General features: G+C 41.9%; 1 protein-coding gene across 5 annotated transcripts in view; it reads left to right on the forward strand.

Annotated features, from left to right (window-relative positions):
- The first annotated feature begins 1323 nt into the window (after window positions 1–1323).
- Window positions 1324–20570, forward strand: part of arhgef9a (Cdc42 guanine nucleotide exchange factor (GEF) 9a) — a 43470-nt gene continuing 24223 nt past the window's right edge. For 2 of the 5 annotated variants that reach the window (XM_082548292.1, XM_082548295.1), the window contains exons 1-5: window positions 1324–1668; window positions 3006–4687; window positions 6687–7025; window positions 7819–7945; window positions 8033–8142. In XM_082548292.1, coding sequence (XP_082404418.1) covers window positions 3080–4687; window positions 6687–7025; window positions 7819–7945; window positions 8033–8142 — 2184 coding nt within the window. In that variant the 5' untranslated portion in view covers window positions 1324–1668; window positions 3006–3079. The remainder of the gene's footprint in view (window positions 1669–3005; window positions 4688–6686; window positions 7026–7818; window positions 7946–8032; window positions 8143–20570) is intronic. The other 3 variants (XM_082548293.1, XM_082548294.1, XM_082548296.1) reach the window with 3 other exon arrangements.

Genomic DNA, 20570 nt, shown 5'->3' on the forward strand with positions numbered 1-20570 from the left:
TTATCATTTCAGGCAGAAGCCCATCTCCATTCATCGCCCATTTCCCCGCTTTCTATTCCCTCATACAAGATGCTGCTTTAATGAGTTTATTTTCCAAAGATCAGAGGCTGCTTTTTCTGTCTGTACAAACCAGATCTGAGCTGAAACATTTGTCCCGTTTCAGCCAGGATGTCTTTTGTGATGGCCCGGGGACAGCAGGAAGACTGCTTGGGGTTCTGAGGAAGTGTGAGTAAGGGAAGGGAGGAAAGGAGTGAGGGACTGGAGGCAAAGGAGAGGAACAAAGACATAAGTTAACTTTATGAGAAAAGATGAACAGAACACATAAGAAATGACAGAAGGCATTAATTTAAATCAGTCAAATGTAGCTTTCTATATGTATAGTATAAAAAAAGGGGGGGGGGGGGGGGGCAAGCCATTAGCTCAGCAAATGAAGACGTGACCTAAGATGCTCCATCATACGAGGGGGTCATATGAAGATGAGGTGGCTTTAATTCGCAGTGACAGCTGCTTATGAGTTATCTGGGGAAGTGTAGCATGTAAATCACCGTCTTGCTGCTACTACAACCGCTACACCCTGGAGCACTCCAGGGACAGCAGAGGAGAGGAGTACGGCTCCATGGGCAAGCAAGGGAAGCATGGACACGCAGAGATATTTACATACAGTCAGACAGACTTCCTGGCATTGTCAGCCCGAGAGCGTTGATGTCAGATCCACTCCTTCCTGTGCAGAAGGGAGAACGCTATGTGATGACAATGGGCCCAAAAACAGGACAAAGAGGAAATGTTTAAATTTAGGCCCCTTCTTCCACCATCTCCTCTTTCACAGCTATGGAGCTCTGGAGCTGTTTAGTTTTGTGAATTCCTTCAGCCCCCCCACCACCCTGCCTCTCCAGAGCTCCCTCTCCCCATTGTGTCATTTCAATAGAAGGATTTTCACATTCAGAGCAAATCCCAAAGGAGGATCAGCTAGTGAGACCAGAGTTCAGTCAATCACTTGTTTTCACTGATGTTCCTTTAGAAATTATAAGTGCTTTCTCATAAATCCACCCAACAAATAGAAGAGAAGAGAAAAAACCAAAACATACATAAATATGTGCTTAAAAAGCGAGTGGAAAACAGATGAGGGGTTTTTAATGAACTGAAGACTTAAAATGGGATTAAAAATGTGATAAATATTATTTATAAAATGAAATGTTTCCAGCATAATTTAGCTCTAAACGCGTTGTTATGAGCCTGTTTAACTCAAATAATTACAGCTGCTCTGCTGGTGTGCAGGCATGTGTGTCTAGGTGTGTGTGTGTGTGTGTGTGTGTGTGTGTGTGTAGGGGGTGTTGGTGTGTGTTTCTCTGTCTGCGTGAGAGCTTTATCACAAATCAGAGTGTCGGCGTCTGCAGAAGCTTACAGGGCAAGAGTTCACCGGTTTGTCCAACTCGTTCTCGGAGTCTTGAGGATAGCGGACGGACTTGACAGGCAACAAAAAAGCCCCAAAACACACGTGATCGGCAAAGGAGTCGCTGCAGTCCACGACTTAACTCATGGATAGAAGTTAAGCCCGCAGAGGACGGCGGATAAGTCTGGCTGACGTTAATAGCGACTGCTGTTATTGACTTTGACGACAGCAGCGACGATGCCTGTTTGACACGGAGGGGGGAAGCTTTCTGCTTTCAGGTAAGTTGTGAGCTCCAACAGCTAACTTCTCTTCAGGAGGACTTGTAAGGGAGAAAAAGACAGTTTGTTTTTCGCGGGTGTTACTTGACAAGCAAGTTTATGAAGTTCGTGAATTTCACAGCGAAGCCCACATCGGCTGACTTTTGCGCTATTTCGACTCCTTGTTTTCACTTTTTAAAACACTTTTGAGGTGGTTAAAAACTTAAAAGACCGTTTTACACTTCAGCCTAGCGTTAGGCAAACGTTAATTTTATTGACGCCATTTTTTTTAAAATGACTTAAACGCCCAGTGCGGCAGCCGTCTGTCGTTCACTGACTGCGGGGTAGAGCGAGCTGCTGGTGCCCTTAAAACTTTTGTGACACAATAAATACTGAAAGCCAAAACTTAGTGAAACTTAGTGTATATCTCATTACAGTATAACTACCAAGCAGGGTGTATAACACTGAGCAAAACTCATAATGCTGCTATCAGAGAATAACAGTCTTTTAAAGCCATTTAAAAAAAGTACATGAACTTTTCTGTTTAAATGCTAAAATAAATACTAGCTAATGTGTGTAATTAGACAGCGCTTGTAAAACTGTCATTTCTTCTTTTTCTAATTATTTTTTTTAAACTTTTTGCGCAGCTACTGTTTATTTAAATAGCCCTCTGAAAGGCTTATCAGTAAATTGAATTGTAAAATTGTGCTGAGAGGCCAGCTTAATTGAAACGCATCTTTCGTTGTGATCTGAGGGAACAACAAAGATTTGTGCTGGGGGGCCTCCAATTACACAAAATGCTTCCATACATTTAAAGGGATTACAGTAGAAGGGGGTGCTATTAGCATGTGGTGGGTTCGCTGTGTCACCGAGCATCTTCTTCCTCAGAGGGAGCTTATCTGAGCTCTGATGATGTCACAGCTGGAGCGGTCCTGAAATAACCACACATCTCTGTAGTGGGTGTTTCCATGACAACACATCCTCTCGGTTTAAATGGTGGATGGCAACTGTGTCGTAAATAATTACTTTGAATAATATGGGCAAAATACTGGGAAAGTGGGGAGCTGGGTGTTGACTTGTTGCACAGACGTCTGCCTCTCGCAATCACAGAATGAGACTTTGAATACTGTCATGGCGTTTCAGTATTTAAGCTCATTGTATTGGTTATTCTTGAATGTTTGACCTGCGAATAAAATTCAGTTTATTTAATATCCTCCGCTGATATTTCCCAAATTTGTGGTGCCCATCTACAGGCAGGCATTCTGAGCGAGTTACATTGGAGTAAGGATGATATAAAATGACAAGGCAGTCAGTTTAATGTCAAACTCCTGAATAAAAATGTGGTTTTGTTCCTCTAGGTGATTGAGAAAGGGAAGGGCCTGAAACATGATGTCCATTGGAACTGATAGCTGACACCGTAGAATGAGAGAGGATGGAGCAGACAGGCAACCCTGCCCTTGAGAGCAACAACCCTAATGGGTTTGTCAACCGAGTGTTTAATGTTTCTCTGGATGTGGAGAATGAGACCAGCAGTGTTTATATTCAGGAGACTGGAACAGGGCCTGCAGAGGGGCAGGGAGAGACCCAGGCTGCCTCTTCTCAGACCCCTGTCAAGGACAGACAGGAGGTCAACAGGAGGCCTCGTGCCACAGGGGGCATCTGGAGGATCCTGAACCGAAAGCGAGCTGTCTCAGAGCTGGAGAGGAGACCCCACTCCATGATTTTGCCTGGGGAGGCTTCCATCCCGAAACTCTCATTCGCTGACAAAGTTCGATCCTTCAAGAAGCTTAAATCCCCGGCTGTATTCAGAGGGAAGGCAGGGAAATTGTCCACTGCAAAGTTTACCAGCTCTTTGGTGGATGAGGAGTCTTTCTGCCGCGATATTGGCACACCTCAGCAGCCCAGTGGTGGCACGCTTAGACAGCGTGGCCAGAGGCATTCATATGCTGGCTATACAGCACAGTTTGACTGTTTGTTTGAAGACATTGACCTCTCAACTTCTATGGATGGCCATCAATCCACTATAACGGGCGAGGCTGTGACTCAGAATGGCTGCAAACCATCTGAAAAAGTTTCTTATACTAAAAGAAGCCACAACAATTCAGCCAACTGCAACAAAACTGCTGCAGCTTGTGAAGAACTAAGCACTAGAGATAGCCCGAGGACCCACCGGAGTGGAGGAAGGAGGCACAAAGATGTGTGGAGTTACCTGAGGAGGATTTCCCTTTTGGGGAAGACCAATCCTGTGTATTCAGAGAGGAGCTTTGACTCTGAGCTTCCCTCACTGGACAAAACAATAGACTCAGACTATGGCTCTGTGGACTTTGAGAGTGTCAGAGACTTTCAGCCACCTCCCCCAAAACAGTCGGACACCAAGGGGCACTTTGGTGGTCTCTTCAAATTTTTCAACAACTTTGCAGAGACAGCTAGACGATGGCGAACAACATCACGCTCCTTCTCTCCTCCGGAGGGGGAGAAGACTCCGATGAGCTCCCCACGGGCCCCACAGCGCGCAGTGGACAATGTTCACAGTGTGTCTCTGACACTTCACAATGAAGGACTTCCAACATCCCAGCCTACCCCTTCATCACCAGTGACTAGTAAATTCTTACACTCCAATAGCTTTAATGGTGACACTCCAGCACCTGTGACAGGTGGACGATCACCTCCAGTGGTCCTTAAAGCCTTTAGGCCCTGCTCAGGACCTCAGGCTGTCAATGGCCTTCAGAGTTTTGAAGTTACAGACAAACCTGCTGACAGAGAGACAAACCTCCGGTCCAAGGCCATAGTAGAAAATCATGTCCCTCATTTAGGCTTAAACACGGAGGCTGAAAGTGAAGCAGAAGTTGAAAGGGACCAATCAGATTCTCTCTGTCAAGAGGAAAATGTAGCGGGACAGACAGGAAATGAGCAGGATTCCCAAGATGCTCCGCTTGACTCCCACCAGATACAGGAAGTGAATGTCCAATCACAACAAGGTGATAAAGAGAGCACAACCAATAGCGTACCAGCATCAGATTCCACAGAGGAAATATTTAAGGTAGGTAACTTTAAATAGCTAATGAGCCACCGAATTCAAATGAATGCATTCAGTAAACAAGTGTGTACTTTGTGTTGTTAAACCACCTTTGGTTTTCTGTTATTTTTTAGACAAAGGCATTTTCATGTGTAAAGGGTCACGTTTTTATGCCATAACTACATTCCATTGCAGGCTTTTATTCACAATATTAACACTGCCAGAAGCATGCGTCATGTCATTACTTCATAAATGCTGGAAATATCATTTATGTAACTGCTTTAATCATGGTCATTCTTTTGCTTCTGAAAAAACAACAAACATAGAAGCTAAAAGGGACCAGGGGTGATTTGGTTGCATGCAGGTAGCATACGTGTCAGGAAAAAACAAAAATCATTCAAAGAGCTAGACTATGACATGATTTGGGCACCTGCTTTGCAGTTGTCCTTTTGCCCCATCTGTTGGAGAAAAGAGGAAATAGTAACTGTAAAGGTGCACAACATCATAGTGGAGGAATTTGGCCTTTTCTTGCTTAGTCGGCCTTTTGTAGCCTGCAACAAAACCCCACGTTTCCCACAGAGCCAGGCGTGTGTGTGTGGGACTGCGGCAGCCCAGAGTTCTGTGACATCCGCGCATCATGACAGCACCCTTCCCTTCTCACTCCAGTGGCAGAATTAGTCATCTCCCTTCTAGTCACAGCAACGAGTCAGGACATGTTGGCCCCAGCTCCTAATGACAAAATCAGATATGACATCTCAGTACTCAGCACACTTTCATAGGGGCTTATTATGCAAAGGCAAGGGCTTTGGGAGCATGTGTTTTGGGAAGGGTGCTAATGTTTGGTCCCACTGTAAATTAGCAGGGTTCTACGCTGATACCACTCTTAAATGGAAAAGATAATAGGGGCAGAAGGAGGAATTAGCAGATAAAAATAATTCATGTTTAACAGTATTACAAGATGTAACTTAACTTGAAGCCTACTGAAGAATTTCAAGATGGAAAATGTTTTGAGCCTTAAGAAGGGCAGAATTTCACTTATTTAACCCAAATCTTTTTAAAGGGCTTAGTAAACCTGCGTGTGTTGAGAGTTCTGCTTTTTGAAGTCAGTGAAAAACTAAACAAGTAAGCCTTAAAAGAGCTAGCTGAAATCTGTAGGGTGATAAATGTCAGCCTAATTAAGGTTCACAAGCCAAGTAGCTGTGGCATGAAAATGGAATAAAACACAACTTCATTTTTTTGCAGAACTGTTTGTGCCAAATGTGTACACAGATCAGCAGTAGAAGAGAAACTGCAAACACTGATTATGTATTCACACACTGACTTAACTGCAACCCACTGGCTTTGGGGGAACTTGTTTCCCTACTAATACAAGTACCATAATACTTAAAGCCTTGCTTCAAGTATTGTGGTACCTCATTAAGTGAAATTGATCTATTTAATTCAGCCGTGCACTCATGATTTTGAACGTGAGAGGCTGGTAGTTACAAAGTTTTTGCTGCTATCAGGTTTGTATCACCTGCTGTCAAGGTGATACAAACCTGACAGCAGCACAAATGTGTTTTGGCCTGTCATCAAGATAAGTTATTGAATTAACACAAGTTTGGCAAGAGCATTGCACATGGACAGCAAAAACTGTGAAGCTGTGTACACCGAGCTTTGCTAAAAAGAGCGTTACAGCTCAAAGTTGTGCCAAAATAATTTGTCACATTTACACTGCAAAGCCCTGTTTAGGGGACGTGATGGCGTGTGACAAGAAAATCCTTCTCAGTAATCACAAATTATTTAAAAATGAAATCCACATGTCTGTTGTGCTGATGTTTCCCTTGATTTGCCAACAGTCTTGTCATTCAGTTACCTACTGATCCACTGCAATTAAGCTACTGGGTAGAAACTTTTAAAATAAAAAAAATTTGAGGTATATTTTGTTGAACCTGCAGAGACATTTTTCTCAATTCCCTACACAAGAAATGTATTGTTGCACCTTTATCTGGGCCAAACTGCTGAGTATCTGTGCCAATCGCAGCTGTGTGAGCAGATTGCCAGCCAGACAGGCTGCAGTGTAAGACAGCCTGGCCCGGCCTTGCCCCACTCGAGCACAGAGAAGACCTCTGTACCTCAGAAGCGCTTGCGCCCTCGTCCTCGCCCGGCATCAGCTGTCCTGGACCTTTGGAGACCCAACCCAGACCGAGATCTCGACAGCCATTACAGTGAGGTCGGCTCACTTTCCCGAAGGAGACGCAGGCCTGCTACCACAGTGCAACACTCTCTGGGGCAGAGAGGGATGACTTCCCGCGCCAGGCCTTGCTCTGTCATAGAAACCAGTGTTACTAGGGAGACGCAGTCCACGGAACTGCATCACAGAGTAAGATGTTAAACTCACTAAAAGCAAACATATAAATATGAACATAGACACGACAAGTAGTCCCATATATATACCAACACATGCAGCTATATAAAGTCTATGTAGGTGTGTCTATTACACATAAATATATCTCATTTTTACACTGAAAAAGGGAAAATAGGTAGGCCAAGTCTCACTAGTAGTCTCCACCAACTCACTGACAAATATAGCACAAGCCCATAATGAATCAAAGACACACCACAGACTATGAAGGGCATCCCAGTACTAACCCAGTATTTATATACCACTCACTGTTTAGCTGCAACAATGCTCAGCCTCTGCCTGCATTTTTGGATGCAGCTTTTATCCCTAGCTCTCATACTCCCTTTCTGCCTTTCTCTCTCTCTTTCTTTCTTTTTACTTTCTTCTGTCCTCCCTTGTGGTTCCCCTTTCTCTCTCCTTCACTCTCATTCTTTTTCTGTGGCCAATTTTCTGCCTCATCGCTTCCATAAGCTCTACCTCTCATTGCCCTAACTCAGAGTCAGTTCATTTTAACCTGAGAGACTGCCTGGTTGGCATGATGTATAGTCTCTCATGGTTTGCTGCAGGGCATGCACACTGACCAATGCACCAGAATAGACTTGCTGGATGTGAAATACTTTAATTCTCTGCACAAAAAAAGAAAAAAAAGGGGGACAAGGCAGTAATGTGAAGGGCAGGAGAGAGTGTGCATTCAGCCTTGTGTGTGTGTGCGTGCATCTGAGTAACCGTGTATGGAATATTTGAGGTGTCCTGACTAGTCAGTGTTCTCCAGGCCTTGTCTCGCCCCCCGGGTGTGTCACCGTTAGAGCCCCCACACAGGGCGTCTCTCCAGCGGTGTCGCTCCCTGCCTCTCCCCCCCAGCACTCTCACTGCATTGGCCCTGCTCCTGCCACAGTCAGGTATTGTTCCATATTTTTATTCGTTTAAATATGCAGATTGTTAATTGATGTATGCTCAGTTCTGCATGTCTTCTTGTCTCTATCCAGCAGACATGGGGCAGTCCTCATCTTCAGTGCGCCTGCGGTCTGGAGGTTCTGGTAGCTGCAGGAGGAGGAGGCTGTTAAGACCTGGGTCAGAACCGCTACAGGTCAACATAGTGAGTATAATATACACACGCTTGCAAATAATGGCATTGCGTAATTTTATTTCTTTTATTTCCTTTTAGACTTTTCAGGCCTTTGGACAGATTTATTTAAAAAAAAAAAACACTGCACACAGTGGACGGTATGATGACTGATAGCTTCTCTCTGATACCGTTAATATTGGAGTTTACAAGGCGTTGCTCAGTGTTTCATCAGATAATGAAGGGACTGATCCGTGAAGATGGTGGCCACGTGGATTAATGTCACGCAGTACTCTTTGGCCATTACTCATCCTGAGTTGCACACCCAACATTTCAGATGTGTTGTTTAATGTGTCGAGTGCAATTCACTCAGACCAAATTGTTAATTTTCACAGCAGATAGAGAAATAGCAGTAAATTCTAAATAATACTCTTTGCATGCTGGATTCTCTTAAAACTGTCTAGAGTGTCAGTTGTGTAAAATTGGCTGTAGAGTATGCTGGAATAACGCTGCTCGGGAGGTGAAACCAGGCATTTCGGAATCGATGCTTTGAAGTGGAAGTGGCCTCTAGAGGATTCTAGTGAAAGGAGATACAGAGTCTTCTGATACATCCTGACAGGGTAGTGGCACACATTTCTAGTGCTGGGTCCAGCAGCTCTACTTACAGAACTATAATGCACAAGACAAACACTGTTTTTTGTTTTGAAAAATATTAAGACTAAAAATAAAGTGTCAGGAAACCACTCCTCTTTTTGATACACGTGACCCAATATAGCAAACAGTGCCCAAAAAGGGTCTGCAAACCTTTTCATACGTTGTCTGGTTGTCTTCTTTATGTTATTCTTTCTACCCCCAAACTTGCCATGATTTGTCTAACTTTGAGCAACATTTTAGGGTTTTTTCTACCACTAAAATTATGCTTTTAGCTTTTTGACACAAAAAAGGAAAAAATTAGGTTCACTGATGTTTGTTCCTTTTTTAATATAACTGTGCTTTTGTGGGTACAATCCAAGTAGAAATGACTTTGGGTCTAATGAAACTTTTAATAATTTGCTCACATTACTTTTTCCAGAATGTTTTAATCTCTCTGCACTCCCAAACTCACTGTTCCTTTCACCTCTGTGCATCATTCATTTATTGTAATAATTAAAGTGCTTTAATCTGAAGCGCATCTGAGTAGCTAATTTCCAATCCTCCGCTGAGATTTCAGGTTCCAAGTCTTTGTTCCATGTGTGTTCAGTTTTTCTAGGTCTCTAAAGGACTCGATATAAACTCGTAAAAGATATTTTTTCCCCAGAAACAGTCTTTTGTCATCATTATTTCGACAAGTGTAGTGAGTGAATTATGTTTGTGTTTTTAAAAAGCTCAAAATAAAAAAAAGGCTTCTTTTCAGATCAGATGTATCCTTCAGTTCTTTAACATCACAGTTTGGATGAGACAGCTCTTAAGCCTTTTCATTGCTTTAGAGGGCCAAAATTTGAATGTAGAATCTGCATTTCCTGCGGTGTAAAACCGGTTAGACCACACTGTGACAGTCTCTTTGTTTTAAAGATTTTTCTTACATTATATCAGAATGGAGCTACATGTTTAAAAGTCAGCTTACCAGCCTGCTTTGGGGTAAATATGGAAACTTCAACGAATATTATTTATTTGTAGTATCAGAAAAGTATTTTTTTATTTTACTCAGAAATCACATAATTCAATGCTTTTAGTTGCAAAGGTATATTGCTACAAGTTGCATTTTCCACATCAGTCTCAAATTTCCAGTTATTTACAAGCAGTCAATGAGGACTGACTACAATATATGAATTACATTAAGGAGTCTCTTCTCATAGCAGTAATGCTGTCTGCTCAGCTGCTGAATTATGATCCCCGGGCTTTCGGTCCTGGCATGTCTTCCCATTGAAATTTTGTAAGCTGTGCCTTTGAAGAAGTGACACTACTGCATTTATAGGCTTTGATTATAACTTTTTTCTCCTGCTGATCTAAATAGTGTTTGTGAAACACTGCGCACTGTTGCCATGACACTCACTGGCTCCAGTTCATCTTCTTGCTTCTATCTTTAGGCAGCCTTTTTAAGCGTGAGCTAAATAGAGAAAGTGTGTGGGTGAGAGAGAGAGAGGCAGAGAAAAAGGGGTGGGAGAGAAAAGAAGAGAGATGCTCCCTTTGTCGTGGTCCTCCCCTGGGGTAGGGAACATGGACACATAACACTGGCAGTGTCTTATGTGTGCGGTTGAGTGGTGAGAAAAGTTTATTTGGAGCAGGCTCAAACGCTGGGATCCAAATAAAATCAGTAACGATAGCTTTATTGTCATTATAGTTACTGTTTAACAAAATTTCATATGACTCCTTAAAAAGCAAAGGGGCGCATGGTGACTTAACCTGATAGTATATAGATGATTGATGGATGGATCTCTCCAGGTCTTCATTGTTAAAAAGCTCTTGTTTGTGATACAGCGTAGTGTATATTATAGTCTTCCTGTTTGGATGACTGGTAGAGGCCGGAGGCCGCAGGCACAGAGAAAGCATTCTCACTGCAGTGGATTAACTGCTAATGCTGACGCCTCTCTTCTCCCTTTCATTTAAATGGATTTCTCCCCCAGTCAACCTCCTCTCCTCGTCTCTCCTCTCTTCTCCTCTCCTTTCCTCTCCTCTGACAAACTCTGGCAATAGGCGTCTTTAATTCCTATGCAGATGAGAGGACAGTTTCCTGTGTGTTACTAATGCTGTGCCTGAAGCTCTGCTGTCAGCTTGTCAGTGAAGGGGACTGTCTTATTAACAGCTTCATGCAGATTAAGAGTTTCAACAGAAATCTTCTATGATTAAGTTTGGGCGAACCTAGGTCTGTCTGGACATAATCATATTATGCAATGCTATCTATTTATTATGAACGCATGACTCAGCAGGCAGTGGTTAGCTGGGCAAGAAATGGAGCAATGATAAAAAAGGACAACGTCCTTATGCACACACTTAAACACACGCGGGGAGTAACAGTGCACAAAATTTCTGTTCACTAATTTAATCGGACACACTCGCAGATTTCGTTTGTATTTGCATCCTGGGTCTTTGGCCCCCATGTGATACACCCTCTTTGCAACCCTCTGATGCACACACACACTTCACATGCTCTTCTGATGTATTCAGTATTCATCTGTCAGGATGTATGAGTCATTGCATTGACAACTTCATTATTTGGTGTGGAATGAACAGCACCAGCTAGTGATATTTCTGTCAACCACACTATGAATGTGTAGCGTTTGTTTCACCCTGGGCTTTCTTTTAGAGTCCCGAGAGAGAAACCATGGGAATAGCTCCACCTCAAAATAACTGCACGTTTGTACAGTTTGCACTCAGAGCCAGTGGCGACCTAGAATCCTTTATCAGTGTTCATTCAGCATTGTTCCTCAGTCAAGGTGCTGTAACTTACCACAGCCACCAGCTAATGCTGTTTTGTAGGACGCTGTAGAATCTGATAAATAGCAGTGCCACTGACTAAACCCGAGTAGATGGTTGTGTTAGAGCCTCCCCAGGCTGTTTCTTCTTAAGAATGATTTTCTGCCTGTCAGGTGTGTGCATGTTGTTGTTAATGGCGCATAAATGCCCATGTGACTGTGCTTACATGTATGGGTGTGTGTTTCTGCGTGTCAGCGAGTGAGGCAGAGAGGCTAAGGGCCTTTCTCTTATATAACTGAGGAGAGCGTTGCCTTCACTGTCTACAAAACCCATTTCCACTTTTCAGATGGCTGCACGTTCCCTGGGACTGGAAGAACAGTGCCTGCGTATTAATTCTCTGAGTCACTGGTGTATCCTGTTTTACAGTAGCTCCGCATTACACTCTGTATTTTGTCAGAGCATGCATGCCTGTGCAAGTACTGATTTGCGTTCATGCTTTCTTGAAAAACACTCCACCGTTCTATCTCTCAAACTGTGATATGTTGTTGACAGTGTGGGACAATGGAGAAATACTGGTGGATGATTTCAGCAATATCACAACATGCAGTCATTTCACCTATGAGACCGTTTCAGACCTAAAGGACTTAGGGCTTGTTATCCAGCACCAGTTGTAGTTCCATGTGTACAAGTCTTCCCTGGCTGATTTTACCCACAGCCATCACTATCCACTGCTAGTGCTACTGTAGCACCTTGAAGGTGCACTGCATTGTCCTGTATAATATATAAAACCAATTAAACTAAGTTTGTGAGAGAGACTTGTAATGATGCCAGGTTTAGCAGAGAAAGCTGTAATTTGAATCGCCTATACAGAAATAGGTTAGAAAATACAAATGTCAATAAATAAAAAGTAGCTAACTTTCAATATGACGCATATTCATAAGGAATATGTGTAAAATATATTTATTATATTTAACAATTTATTAAAAGAGCTAACCCTGGATGTATTCAGTTAATATTGATGGTCAGCTCTTTGAAACCCCTATGTTATCTGTGATTCTTTACTCTCTCTGTGCACATTTAGAGACAGTCTCTCTGATTTGAATTACTATAACTAACTTACTCTGCTGAGTGTTTGGAGTCTGAATAAAGAAATAGCTCCGGCCCTGGTCACTTTATCCTGCATTAAAATAATGAGACAGAAGCTAACTGTCTGTACAGTGTTCTCCTAGTTAGAATGTATCCTGCAGGCCTCTGTGAAAGATGGAGTGTATTTTTCTGGCAGCTGCCACTTCTTGTGTACATTATTTAGCTTAACTTTCTGCCTTTGACCTCCCTGACTCCCAGCTACGCCACATGCGGCATCAGAGAAAACCCTCCATCACATCCACGTATTATGCAATCTCCTTGTAGTTCTTCTTCTTCACCCCCCCCCCCGTCTCGATCCGCCTCCCTTTCTTCATGACCTCAGCGCTCGTCATCCCTTCCTCCATCACGTCCATCTCTGTTTTCTCCTCTGTTCACATCAAGTTTTCTTCCCCCCCACTTCTTTCTGTGCTTGCTTACCTTCTCCCCCCTCTTCCTCTATTCCTCCCTCCAGGCATGTGAAAACACCTGCTTCCTGTGGCCTGTTGTGTGGATGTGAAAGCTTGTGTGTGAGCACAAGAGCACAAAGTTTTAGTGCGCATCCATGGCTGTGTGCAGTCGTATATTTTAGCTTTTCAATGGAAGATGGTTATCAGACAGCCTATTAAGTCTTTGATGGCAAGAGCTACCCTAACAAAACAAAAAAAAGAAATAAGGTGCTCAGCAACAGAAAACAAGCCAAACAAGCTTTCACCCAAATATGGTTTCACTGCAGAGTTTTGCATTTCAATCTGCTGTTCTGCTTTTGAACTCTTGTGGCGTGGAAGCAGTGAGAATGTAAAATCGTTTTCGCTCAGAGGACAGGTAGAGGTTTCTAACCATCCCTGCAGTTTGTAGCTAGCCGCACATCTATGGCATGCACTGTGTGATAGTAGATTAGAGTGAAAGCATGGACTCATCACTGCTAACTGCTGTCCCACAGACTATGTGAGAAATGTTTTACAGGAAAAATCTAAACATGGACGTTTTTTTTACTCCTGAAAAGCCGTGCCCAACAAGCATCGCATGCAAATCATCCTGAGTTGGAAAAGTCAGGAAGAACAGGAAGGCACTTCTCTCTACATGCTTCCGGGGGGGTCTGGGCTGCAGGTGGCACCCAGTGGCTCTGATGAATGGTGACAATAACACATGCTTACTACACACACAGCCAGCACAGTTGAGTGTAGTGAAGCAATGCCAGTTTTTACAACCAACCTAGCAAATGCCACTTGACTTTATCCCTCACACCTTAGCTGGGGTCTCTCCAGCGACGAGTCTGTGGGCTTCATGAAACCACACACTGACTCTCACGCTGAACAGAACCATAACTAAGAAACTGCAGTTACAACAGTGCTTCGTATTGGTTGCAATGTCTCAAAAGCTGCCTCACCATTACATACTTTGTTATGTTAAGTAAATATTTTAACAGAAACAGAGTTCTCCCCTATATTAGAAGACATTTGAAAGCGGTCATTTAAATGCATGTTTTATCACTGAGATGATTCAGGGAGGCAGCTTAATGAGTGAAGGGGATATCAAGATGATAATTTAATGGCATCATTTAATGAAATAGTCACTTCTGTTATCTTCGTTAATCGTCTTTAAAGAAAAAATTTTTCTGTTTGGGAAATTACACGTATTTCTCAAAGAAGAGAGATGAAACTATCGTTACAACTCACATAAATGTGAAGCTACAGCCAGCAGCTGTGTGGCTTACAGCAAACAGTGACAGCTTGAACAAGTGCTTTCAATCTCATTAGGATTTTTTCTTAATAGAGGTGCGGGAGGATAATGCTGAGATTCATTTGTTTATTGCATTTTTGAAGCTATCAATGCACAATTAAATTACTCTGTGTTATACGGTTATGACAGTAGCGTGGTAAGCTTCTGTCACAGAAGTGCGGAAAACAGGTGAGGCGTGCATCAAATGAGTTTCTAATTTTATATGTTTCAAAAATCTTCAAAGGCTTGCTTTCATTCCACAGAGAGACTTGATGTGGCATTCCCTAAGTTCAGCCTGTGTTTATTCAAAGACTTTCCGTCTTTAGTTCTGCTAGTGCTGCACAATGCTATGCAGTCTCACCAGGGACTGACCCAAAGACCACAGTCGCTGGACAGATTCAGTTTGTTTTGCAGTCTCAAGAACACACAGATACTGTATTGATTTGTGATTAAATAGCAATTCATTCTCGTGACTGTATCATGCATGAGCAGGACTATTTCTCTTGAAGCTATTAGGCCCTGGAGTGTTTTGATATCACTTTTGAAATATGTATCCGTGATTTTGTCTGCCCTACTTGGCATCTATCTTACTCTATTTCTCAAATCTCCGTGCGCTGACCCACTGACTCGACTTTACACTAAAAGCCAAATTGAGCTGAACGAATAAACAGCTGATGCCTGAACAATGGTGACAAAACTGCGTTCAGGAAAAGTCCAGCACTTTATTTTTAGGGCGCTTTTGTGGCTGAAAGGCCTGGGAGGAAGCAGGAAGTCAGTGTGGTTGCCGTGGGGATGGGAGGAGAAGAAAAGAATTGGAGCAGACAGAAGGGAAATGGGTGTGGTGGGCTTTGCCTCCTATTAACTAAATACCTACTGACCACAAACAGATTCATTTGCTAGCACTGAAACTTAGCAGTCTTTTTCAGAGAGAGGTCATAAGATAGTGGCGGCTTTTAACTAATCCAAAAATGAAAAGTAAGAATTAAAGTAAGTCTCAAAAGAGCTGATCCCAGACCAGCAAATGAGCAGCACTTGTCTTAAACTGATATCATGTAGAATCCAGCTTTTACCCTGGGGCATAAATTACTGGTTAATGTTCTGTCATATGCAGGGTGTTTTTTCCACATTGTGCAAGCCTTGTTCAAGGACGGCAGTTTTTACTTAGCTTTATTCTAATATTATTTAACCACCAAGTTGATATATAAACACGCACTGCATTAGCTGCTGTTCATTGGACCGACGCGTTTACACAGCTACCATATTGTTCAGGGGCATCAGTATCCCCTAATGTATTCAGACCTGTAGGAAAAAAGTCTGTCTACCTATTTTAAGCAGTTTATCTCAAACAGCACATGTTTAGTATTAGATTTAATAAGCATTACACGTGTTAGCAATTTACACTGTGACAGAAGAACAGCAGCAAAAGTGAAAGGGATGATTTACAAGATGGTATTGAGACCTGCTGTGATGTATGGTTTGGAGATGGTTGCACTGATAAAAAGAGAGGTGGCAGATCTGAATATGTTAAGATCTTCATTAGGAGTAAATGGACAAGAATATTAGAGAGACGGCTAAGGTTGAGTGGCTTTGAGACAAAGTTAAAGAGAAAAGGCTGAGATGGTTTAGACATGTGCAGAGGAGGGATAGTGGATATACTGCACAAAGGATGTTAAAGATGGAGTTGGCAGGCAGAAGGAAAAGAGGAAGACCTCAAAGAAGATTTGTGGATGTAGTTGAAGAATGACCTGCAGAGGGTTGGTGTGACAGAGGAGGACGGTAGAGTTAGGGTTAGATGAAGGCAGATGATCTGCTGCGGGAATCCCTAAAGGGATCAGCCGAAGGAAGAAGAAGCAATTCACAGGAAATTTGTAAAGATGCTTAGGAAATGTAAAAATGCTCCTTAATTGCATTGAGTTGTTTGTCAAGTCTTTGGGTGTGTAATGACAGCAACAGTTGACTGAAAAGTCATGTGACTCACTGTGTTTTTATCAAGGCTGCTGTCTACTAACTTCTGGGAACTTACACAGTAAATGAGTCTGTGTGAATGACGCTTTCTACATGCTGTTACAACTTGATCACTTGCATGCAAATGGATTGTCAACAGTGTGTCATGGACATAGTTTGAGACTCGTTAGCAACATAACACAATATTTTACAAAAACTTGTCACCATTGGAATCTTCTTCCTTTGGTGCTTAGTTTTGACTTTTAATTTTTTTTTTTTTATTAAAACACAGTAAGCAGAAAAAACATTTTACAGTAATAATATCTTCAGAGAGTACAAAGTCACTGTGAACATGAACATCATGTTATAAGGTTGTATTGAACTCTTTTTTTTTTTTTTGCCTGTCCCGTTTGGATCTTTAGCCATCAGAATTGTTGTCTGAAGGCCAAGAAAGATGCCAAGTGGATTTACTTTACCAAGTGGATCATCATGGCCTTGCCATATTGGTCCATTTGATTGACCTTTATTATAATTATGTATTTATTTTATTTTCGTTTTTTAAAGACAGGACAGACATGACTGGGGGATAGGACAGGGAGAAAGAATGAAAGAAAGAGAGGGAGAGAAAGAAAAATAGAGGGGAGAAGAGATGGTGAGAAAGGGGGGAAGAAAAAAAAAAGAAAAAAACAAACAAAACACCTGGATCAACCGTATGGAGATAAAAAACCAGAAGGAAAACAAAAACAAACAACAAAGAGCAACATAATAAAAACAACACCATCACAATAAACTAGCTAACAATAGATAACAGTAGATACTTTTTTAATTTCACCTGTTGAGAATGAAAAAAGAAAACAAGCAGAAGAAAACGAGAGCAATAGAGTAAACAACATCACGATGATATATGGGAATATAACTGTAAATACTAAATATTAAACATTATTATTGATCTCATATTAAGATCGCTGAGGTCTAGACAATGGTTTTTTTTTCTTGTCAATAAACCCATAGAATAGAAAAAGGGTGCACTTTCTTTTTCACAACTCGATATACAAATGAATCAGTAGTTATATTCAGACCTACTGAGGCTGGATTTCATCCATTAAAAAAAAGAATTCCCACAATTTACCTTTTATAAATTTCACTCATCTCTCCTTCAAGGTCATCTTCTGATTGCCCTTTGGACTGCTTTCCACATAGATGCTATTTTTAGATCACTCTGCTCTGTCCCCTTGCACTTGTGTCATTGGTATGCACAGTGGATCTTCCCGAGTATGTGAAAACAGCAACATTTCAACTTGAATTTGAACCCTGAATTGTGTTAGTGTGGCTTAAGTAACCTATGTTTTCAGTGCACAGAAAGACTATTGTCTCCCTCAGATGCTGCAGTCTGACCCTCTAGAACGAATTAATACTGTACAACCCTGTGAATACTTCATAAAAACTATAACCATGGTCCTGGTTTTGCTTCTAACCTTAGATGCAAATTTGAGGTTCACTGTAAAATTGCAAACCGTGCAGTGCAGGTAGTCGTGATGGGATCTAAATATAGCAGCAGTCCTGGAGAAAGTCCAGAGGTGCACGATAAGATCACCTTCGGAGTAGGATCGGATAAATACTGATCTGGTTTGGTTTTTAATGTCTGTAGGCAGAATCCCAGAACTTCCTAATTGTTACTCGGGTAAATATGAAAGGCAGTTATTTGTAGATTAGTAAAATAGACCTTTGTTTGTGTGAGCTGTTCTCTCATGGGTAAAACATGTCCCAGTGAAGTGGGGAGCCAGCAGCTGCTTCTGTGAAAGCGGTTCAGGGTCATTTTCACATGAGAGGATGAAGAGTGATGTCACTAAATTGACTGTCAGTTTGGTTTAGTGGTTGACAGTCCTGAAATTGGTGCAAGTCATACGACTGAGCTGCGTCTGTGCTCGTTCCCTAAGTAATGCACATTCACTAAGTGTAATTTCAGACTCATTTAACGTAATTCTCTGCCAGTGGGAAATATTCTGCCGTTTATACCATCTTTTTTTTTCTTCTGTATATGTATGAGTATATTAGCATTGGTGTCTGTGCAGATTTAGACTTTCAGATGTGACCTTTGTTGTCTAAATGTCAGGGAGATTGGAGAGGGAGCCCACAGAGGTAGGGTAGGCTTATGTAATCTCCTCACTCTGTGTTGCACACACACAAGCAGAGAGAAGGGGGGGAAAAAGCTTGTTTGAGGACGGTTGTCATATCTCAGCTGTGATGCCTTGTATGGCTCTCTGTTCTCTGAAAGCCAAGCTTTCAGGAGCCATTGCTTTTATCAGCATGTATGTGCAGAAAGTGCCCTGGAAATTATTTATGGCTTTAAAAATACTGATATATTGCACTCCTTTGGTGTTATTCTCTTAAAATTATTCTGAGGTCTTTTGATTCATTCCAAAGCTCACAGCTCAATGTGAAGTTAGAGTGTAGTTTGGAAAGGGAGTGTGTATCCGTGTGTAGGATGGTTGACTAGGGAGATGGAACTGAAGTGATTCTCCTATGTTAATTTATTCACAATCACGTTGTGCTCCACTCATAATCTGCCAACAATCCCGCAGGCTGGGATGTGCTCATGTTCATCTAAGGTATCACTGTGAACATGAAGGCCAAAATTATGTGCATGCCAATGGCAAACACGTGCATCAGATCGGAGCTTGGGCCATTTTGTCCTGTCACTTTCGATAAACTTAAAACAACTCAACACTGAAAAACATTGCACTGCACACCAGACACTAGTCTCCTTTAGGTCTGAAAGGCTGCTCTGTAGTTGTAGTAGTTGTTCCTCTCTCTTTTTCAGAGGACTTCACCTGTTTCCTGCACAAACTTCTAGCAGTTAGAGTTGATTTTGATCCGCAGAAACTTAACAGAACAACCCCACAAGCACAGCCTCCTTTTCAACCATTCAATCAATATGCTCAAAATGCTCCAGTCACACTAAAAGATATCAAACCACAGCTGCACTTGTTTATGTTGGCCATGGGTGTAAAACGCTAACTAAGCTAGCAGTAACAGCAGTCTGTGTTTCACATATTTCTGTTGCAAATGTGACAGTTTAGAATATATTGCTACTGACTTTTAAATACTTTATTTCTACAGTGGGCTGCTGTTGAAATCCTCCTCATTTCCCAGTGACCGTAGAGTCAGAAAGTTGTTCTTGAGTTTTGTTACTTATGCTTCACCGAATCACAACAGTAATCATCTCAAGGTACTTTACAGTGTAAGCTACAAAAATGACAGAAACGAGAAATGAGCAGGCATTTGGCAACAGTGGAGAGAAATAACTCCAGCAGAACCAGGATCAGGGAGGGAGGCCATCTGCCACGAGCGGTTGGGGGGGCAAAAAGAAAAGCACAGAGATCACAAGTAACAAACAGGACAACACGCAAACAAGAGGAGAGAGAAGACAGAGAAACGACATGCAGTTGTGGCATCTAAGCACATTTGGTGTCGAGGGGAGGGGATCGAAGGAGAAGTGATTTACAGGGAGCCGCTGAGCCAGTGTGGGCGGGAGATTTGTGATCTCCCTTTCTAGTGCCTGCACCTTCAGTTATTACTACTACAGAAACATAATTTAAGACTATGATGATGTCACATGGCCCATTATGGCCTTTAAAATACACTTTGGGGTATAATTACAGTTGTTGTTTTTTAAAATATCCTTTATTTTTGGGAAACAGTTACTATGATCTGGTTCTTTTACAAGTGATGTATATTGTTTAGTTTTTCGCAACTCTAGCTGGGGGTCTGAGGTCTACCAGCACTGTCAGGTTTGACATATCATGTCCATAAATCCATGTTTGCATAGATCATTGTCAAACAAAGCACATCAAATACCCAATCATTTGATGTCTAAGATATTAAAATGTAAAAACGTCCAATGGGTGATTTCTTTTAATTAGGCACCGCTTGGAACTGACATTTCCTCCGTGAGATCAGTTTCAGCCTTTTTATTGCAGCAGGCAACTGAAATAATTTTTCAAAAGTGGATACCAGTGCTGAAATTTACACGTTTGTCCCTCTGGAGCCATTAGTTTTATAAATCCCATTAGCTGCTTGAAGTTTCAAAGTTTTCCAACTGACCCATCACTTCTATCTAAGGAAACTGATTTATTACACAATTTCAACCACTGGATACATTTCACAGGTATTTCTCTTGATTTAAAATTTCTATGAAGTCAAATTTATAACTTAGAAACCTAAGCACCTAAGAGCTTCTTCTTTTCAAGTAAAATAAAATGATGGCAATGACACATACA

The sequence above is a fragment of the Aulonocara stuartgranti genome, assembly GCF_965226115.1.
Source record: "Aulonocara stuartgranti genome assembly, chromosome: 2".
Taxonomy (NCBI): Eukaryota; Metazoa; Chordata; class Actinopteri; order Cichliformes; family Cichlidae; genus Aulonocara; species Aulonocara stuartgranti.